The sequence below is a fragment of the Bison bison genome, unplaced genomic scaffold (assembly GCF_000754665.1).
Source record: "Bison bison bison isolate TAMUID 2011002044 unplaced genomic scaffold, Bison_UMD1.0 scf7180017864243, whole genome shotgun sequence".
NCBI classification, from domain to species: Eukaryota; Metazoa; Chordata; class Mammalia; order Artiodactyla; family Bovidae; genus Bison; species Bison bison.
Window position 1 is genome coordinate 568,761 of NW_011494815.1, and position 8,649 is coordinate 577,409.

At 38.2% G+C, this 8,649-nt stretch overlaps 1 protein-coding gene across 2 annotated transcripts in view; it reads right to left on the reverse strand.

The window, feature by feature from the left end:
* Positions 1–6: 6 nt before the first annotated feature.
* The window catches only part of STX17 (syntaxin 17), an 80,048-nt gene continuing 71,405 nt past the window's right edge, over positions 7–8,649 (reverse strand). The window contains exons 9-10 of one of the 2 annotated variants that reach the window (XM_010847033.1): positions 1,416–1,452; positions 7–1,050 (exon numbers count right to left, since the gene is read on the reverse strand). In XM_010847033.1, the coding sequence (XP_010845335.1) occupies positions 1,041–1,050; positions 1,416–1,452 (47 nt within the window). In that variant the 3' untranslated portion in view covers positions 7–1,040. Of the gene's footprint in view, positions 1,051–1,415; positions 1,453–5,533; positions 8,575–8,649 lie in introns of those variants that run through there. The other variant, XM_010847034.1, reaches the window with a different exon arrangement.

Here is an 8,649-nt window from a genome sequence, read left to right on the forward strand (position 1 = left end):
ACGCAGGTTCTTTACCGTCTGAGCCACACCTTTTCACGTTTGGGTATCATTCTTAATTGAGATTAAGATTTACTTTCTATCAAGCATCTGTCATCATTATACCACTTCTTAGTAACTAAGCCATTTTAAAAAGTTATTTTAAGAATTCATCCCCTGGAAAAAGGAATGGCTACCCACTCAGTATTCTTGTCTAGAGACTTCCATTGACAGAGGAGCCTGGCAGGATCAAAAAGAGTCGGACATGACGAACGACTAACATTTCCACTTTCCACTCATTTTAGGTGTCTCCCTAATACTATTCACGTTAATTTTTCATTAATGTGCCTTTCCTTTAAACTTCAGGGAAAAATAATAGCTACAACAATAACAGTAGCAACTAACATTTGTAGTTACTATGAGCCAGGCTCCATTTAGGCACTCGATATATATAAATGTTAAAATCTTCATAACCACCCTGTAAGATGGGTAAGTTACCAACGGGGAGTTGGGGATGCAAGGAGGGGATCAAGAAGGAAGTCCTGAATTGTTGACCCCCACCCTAACCCAGAAAAGAGGCAGCAATCTGTTACAAACAATAAAACCTAGAAAGGAAAGAAAAGAAACTAAGACCTATGGAGAATTAGTAAGTGAAGAGCACTTCATTCCTCTTCATTCCTATTAACTAAGAGGCATGACTCTGAGTATTAGAAACCTTGGTTCAAATCCTGTCAAATGTCTACTTCCTAACTTGAACCTTGCCCTTACCTAATTCCAATCTCTGCTTGCCGGACAGAGCAATTAAATTCCTGGCACTATTCTATTTCAATACTATACCATCAGATTATAAATTCTTGGGTTCCTACTATTCTGACACCACTAATTCTATGGTAAGACAGAAAATAACCCAATTCTCCCACATCATTGCTTCAGTGATTTATATCTTCTCTTCTAACTCATGACTTTTAATTGGAAAAAGAGAAATACCTTTACCTCCAAATTCTGAAATTTTCAGTTCATGATATCCAAGTCCCAGAGATGTTTTCCAGATTTCTTCTGTTGCATCATTCATTCCTATGTTAATATACAAAAGTGAGGGCTGAGCAAAGGCTTGGTATGTCTTAGAAAGCTTTTTAACATTTCAATACACATCTCTGTAAACAGCAAAACACACATGCCATGACCTCATTACTCATCATCAAGAAGTCACTAACAGGGGTATAGCTTCTTTTTCCCTTCTCATCACTGTACTTTGTTGTAAAATACTCTAAGAAGCAGATGATACAGTCCCTGCCCTGTAAGAAGCTAGCATTCTAGTTGGAGAGATCACACTACCACAAATGAAAGAATTTTATACCTATTAAGTTATAAAACACTGCAGAATTAGCCCCAAGTGAAAATGAAAGCCAAGTGAACTGCAGTTGTCAAGAAATACTCACATAGAGAAGGGAAACGGGGCCATGAAGGTCTTGGACACTAAAAAAGCAAAAGTAAATTTCATGACTATTTTCTCAGTGGGTTTTCAATAAATATTTACGGAATGAATAACAGGATAGGAAGAAAGCAGACATTCTGTGTCAAGCAGGGGATCTCACAACAGAGGCCAGAAAGCACAAATCATTTCTTACACGTGGGGAAGAAGAGCAAATATGCTGAATGTACCAAGAGCCCAGGCAAAGGTGAGTTTTATTACTAACTTCTCTGGCAAGGAAGGCAAAGCGAAGAACTTAGAGGGTTGTAACAATCTTATCTGACACAAAGAATCTATTTAAACAAATAATTATTAAATGTATATATTAAATACATACACACACGTATAAAAACTACCCTGGTCTGTATACTCATCTAACCAGCTTCATCACTCACATTTAACTCCTTCGTTTTCTCTAAGCACACTATACTTGTTCATGTTTTGAACCCTTTGTACTTGCAATTCTTTTGCCATTTAAAAGCTTACAAATCCGGTCTTCAGTCAGGCATATTCTTCTTCGGAGCACTGCTCAAATACCCCATGTTCTACAAAGTCTTCCCCTTCTTTTCCAGGCAGAACAAGTCACTCCATTCTCTCTATCTTCATACTTTGCTCTCCTTTTTTAGGGTACTTACCATGTTTTACGGTGATTTACTTGCTTTGAGTGTCTGAATTCATTAGCCTGAATGGTTTATAAGGGTAGATTCTATAGGTCTAATATTTTTCTACACATGGCACTGACACCTAACATAAAACAGGCATTCAGTTAAATGTTTGTTGAACAAGTGAATTTATTGCATGTTTCCTTATATAAGCACCACTCAGCAACACAACAAGTAAATTTAGGAGGCTTTACAGAATTGTAGAAATTCTCTGTTGGACCTTTTCTTGTGCTGACCCTTGCTAACACCAAAGGTTTTAATAATAAAATGGAAGACATCATTGGGGGGTTAATTAATGAAACCCAGGTAAACATCTTTTTTAGTGATTAACCAATCTCTAGTACTTAAGAAATACTAATCTCTAGTACTTGAGAAGGACTCTTGAGTGCTTTCCTCAAATATTGATCAGTCAAGTTTCTCAGAGGAGCTTGACAATAGTCAATTCTAGTCTGGAGTATCTATGCTGCTAAATTAAAATCCTCATGGCTTTGGCTATCCAATGCACAGGTGGCAAGACTGACATTGTTTGAAGGTTAAGAAATTGAATATACTTTCTTCTTGGGGCGGGGGGTGGGGGGGGACAAAAGATTTCTTCTCCTTAGGAAACAGCTTTTAGGCTTGTTCAAAAGCTTAAACAAAACTCAGCTGGTTAGTTTTGTAAAATGTAATGTTACAGAAATTAGTCTGGAAAAAATGTAAACATAGTTTATAACCATTTTGTCCCTTCACCACAGAAAACCTTAAAATCATTCTTATAGAATGTCTGGTTTTCAGTGGCACTGTCGTATGGTGAGTAGTGAGTCTGAAGAGACAAGCTGGGGCCAAAATATGGAAGGGAAAAACTTGATCGGCTATTCAATAGGAGCTGCTGAAAATATTTCAACAAAAAATAAAAACGACTTTTGTGGCAGTGATGTGAGGAATGGTCTACGGTTGGGGAGGATGAGGTAGGGGATGTGAGGTAATATAGTCTTTTACTAGAGTGATGGCTATGAATAGATATAAGAAATGAAAAAAACTAATATTCAAACAGTTGACAAGACCCAGGAGGAGGCTAAATATAAAGAATGGACAATGTTAGGTTGGGGGAATCCCTGGCTGAGAATGGGAGAAAGCAGCCACCCTGAGTAAAAGCTTACTACAATAGACAAAGACGAAACTAAAACCCTGACCTGATTCCCCAGCGAATTCTCTTTCCACTAGAGCTGTTGACTGATTTGGAATGTTAATGTTGGTCTGAAAGACCACAAACTTCAGCAAGCAACTTGATATGGCATAACAGAAACTCAGTTAAATTATTTGAGAATTTTTTTCTTGGACCATGGTTATAATTCTAACTTTTGTGTTAAGTAGCTTTAACCTTGGGGAGATCACTTGCCTTTGACACCTTTCATGTTTTTAAATAAATTTATTTTTGTTAATATTACATAGATGTTTTTCTTGTCTATACCAATAATTTCTGAGGGCAGTAATATAGATAATATATGGATCTTTTACCATTGACTGTTTATAATACCCAATAAGTGTCTTTGTAAAATGGTGTCAAATTAATCAGTATAAATAGTAAGAAACTCCTGTTAGAAACATGACGTGTTGATAAAAACACAAACAAAACCTGAACTCTTTACATTAATTTAGGCTAGTAGGGAAGCTTCCCTATTTTTTATTAGGCTTCTCACTAATTAAAGTTTCGAGCACTGATAGCCACCACCATGTCATACTTCATCACAAGAGAAGAAAATGCCGTTTTACAGGAGAACCAGTTCCCCAAGTTCTTTTTTGTCCTTCTTCCCAGAGATTTTGAGTGGCAGCAATGAAGGGAAAAGGGGACCCTGAGAACAAAGAATGGCTTGGTTTGGCTTCTGTGACTTTTACTGGAGAAAAATGCTGTACATAATTGTTTATACTTAAGTTTCTACAGCCTTTTGTGATTCATAGATACTTCAGTCCTTACTCCTGTGCAAATTACTTATGGCACTTATGCAGCCCACAGAGGGCGGTTCTTGGATTCACAGAATTCTCCCTATACAGCACTCAGTTTCAGTATAACCTAAAATTCTTTCTCCTGGAACTCTGGCCAACACACCCATCTTCTGGGGCTTCTTAGGTTATTGGCTCCTGCACAGGTGGGTAGAAGAGCTAAATCAGCACAAGAAAAGCAAAACTAAGGAAAGAAGACATTATAAGGATAGAGGAGGATAATCTGTGACTAATAAACACTGAGGTGGCTTTTTGACATGATTTGTAAAATGTCTGTAAAGCCAATTCCAAAAGAATAGTTTCAAAAATATTCTAAGTAATACTAGCATCACTACAGTAAGTACATGGCCTCCCAAGGGTACCATGGTAAAGGATAATAACTCAACTCTATGAGTTATAATTGTTTTAAAACATTACTTCAGAGTTTATTTTAAAATGCAATATAAAAAACACTGCTTAAGTGATAACTATGATCCACAAAGATAAGGAAATGTGTAGGACATGTGTGGGATGGAAACACTTTTATAGTTTAAGGACCAGATTCAGCACTATGTACTTCTGCATTGCATGTGTGTGTGTTAGTCGCTTAGCTGTGTCCAACTCTCTGTGACCCTAAGGACTGCAGCCTCACCTGGCACCTCTATCCATGGAATTCTCCAGGCAAGAATATTGGAGTGGGTAGCCATTCCCTTCTCCAGGGGATCTTCCCGACCCAGGAATCAAACCCTGGTCTCCTACACTGAAGGCAAATTCTTTACTGTCTGAACCATTAAAAACTCTGAGGTTGCTGGACATTCAGTGATGAAAAAGAAGATTTTAAGAAAAGTGCAAATGAATGGCACATGTAATTTCAAACCAAGCCTACCTTAAAGAATACATGGGTGTTTGGGTGAAGCAGAGTGACTAGCCCATCACAATTTTATATACAGAAGCAGCACAGTATGAGAGCACAGAAGTTTTTGTAGTTCAACAGACCTAGTTTACATCCTGACTTCACCTTTTTGCAGTTGAATAACTGTCTGCAAATTAGTTTCTCTGAGACCCAGTTTCTTTACCTATAAAATGCCTAGTGAAGTGCCTGACCAACAGAAAATATTCCGTAAGTATCAGTTCCTCTATAAGGGTTTTTTTTTTTTTTCTTTTTAGAAACTAAATGTCAACACCTACTGGTAGATAATGAAATCAATTTCATAGGTTACAACTGCTGCTGCTGCTAAGTCACTTCAGTCGTGTCCGACTCTGTGCGACCCCATAGACGGCAGCCCACCAGGCTCCCCCGTCCCTGGGACCCTCCAGGCAAGAACACTGGAGTGGGTTGCCATTTCCTTCTCCAAAGCGTGAAAGTGAAAAGTGCAAGTGAAGTTGCTCAGTCGTGTCTGACTCTTAGCGACCCCATGGACTGCAGCCCACCAGGCTCCTCCACCCAGGGGATTTTCCAGGCAAAAGGACTGGAGTGGGGTGCCATTGCCTAACTAGCATATTTTAAAAGCCAAAACAATAAAAAACAAACTACACTGAACATAAAGTATTGTTCCATAATGCATATGCTGAGTTTTTATATAAATGCATTTTTTTTTTACTATAGATTATAACCAGAAAGTTTCAGTCTCTGCTCTACAGATAAATTCTCAGGTTATTATATCAACAAGGCTGTAGGAATGCTGCCTGTAACCAAATAAGCCTCAGTAAATTTTAAGAACTTAAAATGTTCCTTACTTCTAACTTGCTGCAGTAAAAATAATACATGAATCATATAGAAGATATATTTAATCTGATACTACAGGGCATTAAATCCAATTTTAAGACTGGTTTCTGTGTCATACTGACTAATTTATATTTCTAACACATTACAGTTTATAGGTATATCATTCATAGTTGATTAAACACAGAAATTTCTACAAAAAGTTGGCTATTAGGCTCTCTTAATGAGGAAATTAGATACAATTTCCAAATAATTTTAAATTATAAAACTTTAAAAAAGGACTGTAACTTACCTAAGCATAAAATATTACTCTAGCTAGAGTAATATTCCCATCCTGGTGAACAGTGGGAAAAAAAAAAAAAAATCAAGGCCTATATGAGCACATACATTGATGGCCCACACTAGCTCAGTGAAAAGGAAAGATCCCAAAACAAAATGTGAGGGTCAACAATAGGCCTCTTTCCTCCAACAGGTCTTGAGTAAAACCAGCCTGACAGTATAATGAATCCTAGTGCTGTTAAGATGGTGAGCTAGCCAATTTTAGATTGGCAGAATAGAAATAATATGCAGTGATGAAGACTGGGCTATGCTGAAGGGTAAATGCTAGAAATTACAGAATTCAGCAGTTCAGCTGAATCTTGATGTAGCTATATCTTAAATTTATAATTTTAGCTGACAGGATCAGAATGGCTATTATTAGAACCCATGGGATTGAACTATAGGAATTCTGTTTTAAATTAGCACCCTGGGCAATTCTGATCCTCATTCTGACTTGAACATCCTGTGTTAAAGGGACAGCAAGGATCAGAAAACATAAAAAGGTGGAGCTCAAAAGTAATTATCCCAACCTCACAGGTATCTAATCTGGATCAGAATCTGACACTTATTCAAAGTACTCCCTCCCTGGTATTATACTAAAGATATAAGTCAGCAGGGACCAATATGTTTTCCAGTTATTCAGTGACAATACGAAATGGTGTGTTGCCTCATTGGAATTCATTGGCAAGAAGCAAAAAGTATGAAAGAGAAAGGTCTCTTTAGATTAGACATACAAGTAAAAGGCAGCAATCAATAAAAGTTATTAAGAGTAAACTCAGCAAGAGAGAAGTGATAAACCATTCAACCACCTGATGAATCCATCTGGTTCCTGAGCAGAGAGCTCACATCTTTTATGGTATAGGTGCCCTTTCCTCTGTCCTCAGAATAGAATAAAGAACAAGGCAAAAGGTGGTTCCTTCCTACTTCAGATGAGTTGAGGGTACAAGATGAGGCTGCCCATAATCTTAAATTCTTTTTTCCTAAATTTAAAATTTCTCTGCTATTTGAGACAGATATTGGGTTGGGCTGGGTCATGCTTGCTATCAATGTCAAGTATTGAAATTAGCACCACAAATCCTCCACCAGGACTGAGTCTTGGTGCCAGGCCTTGTCCATCATCAATCTTGAATGTGAGAAAAGGCAAGCATAAATGCTATTCTTGGGAAGAAAGGCAGCTGTACAAAGTGAAGGAAAGCACAGGAGATAGTAAAACCTAGGGAAAAGGATGGTAGTAATGGAAGTGAGGTAGAAAGCTAGTTCTTAGCTCCTCCAATTGCCAGCTGAAAAGACAAAAGAAATAGGGTCAAAGACTCACTGCATGGCAAGTACATGAGCCCCTTGAAATTGTAAGATGCCCCAAGAAATGATCTGGTTATCCCCACCTTGCTTATTTTTTAGCCCAAACTCTAACAATGTTTGGAGATCAACACCTCTCTCTCTACAATACCACAAAAAAAAAAAAAAAAAAAACAGACTATGAGAAAAGTCTTCATTACACATTGGTAGAATTCATCCCGTAAGTCAAAGAACTTTTCAAAATTACGGGAAGGCAGAGGGGACTAGATATCTGAGGTGTTAAGAGATAGGCTGACTTGAGACTCTGTGTTCTTTATGTACAGAGAGGCAGAAGAAAGATTTCAGAGAAGAAGCTAGTGTCACAAATTAAGATATCTGAAGGAGAAATTGGGCCTCTTTTCCCATTTTCTTACAATATTTATTTCCTTTACTGGAGAACAGTGTTAGACCAAACAGCAATAGGGCTCACCAAATGGACTCCATTATGTAGTCCACTTGGGCCCCTTGCTACATCCTGATTTCCCTATTTGATGTGAAAAGCTCCTGAACTTCCATTCTTTTCTCTGTTAAACTGTCTAAATAATGTATATTTAGGAGTTAAAGAAGCATATTTACAATATGCTTAGCCTTGGAGTCTCCAAGTCAGGGTCATGGAAGAAACTATTCTGAAAACAGTCCTTCCATAATCCAACATGTCCACAGATCACAAGTCCTGATCAAAGTTATAGGTTCGGTTTTCACATTTCCAAGTAGAAAACCTACTCCCTGGCAGTTCTTTAACTTTATCTGACAAATATTGTACACCCTCAGTCCAGGCTCCTCAGTTTCTCACATCCCCATTAATACCCCAGCAAACAACAAAATATATCCTCTTATCACAGTTCAATCCCACTTGAGCATCTACAGCCACTTTTTGGATACAATCATGTTCTGAAAGCTGACTGGGTGTCCAACAGCAGCGAAGGTCGTCATTAGGATAGACATGTTGGCACCAATAATACTGAAGTTTGGTTTTTAACTACATTTTTTGTCAGTTTGGCTGGGGAGATCTGGACAGCTGGAAGCGAGCTTCTCCATCATTTTCTGTTTCCTTCTTTGTATCAATTTTCCACCTGTGAAGCCCAACACCCCACCACCAAGTGCAGCTGCAATTCCTGCCACTTTGAAGCCTGCAAGGAGGCCAATCGGACCCCCCACACTCCTCCGATGAGTGCACCTGCCACAGGCAGAGCTGCCAGCTTGTA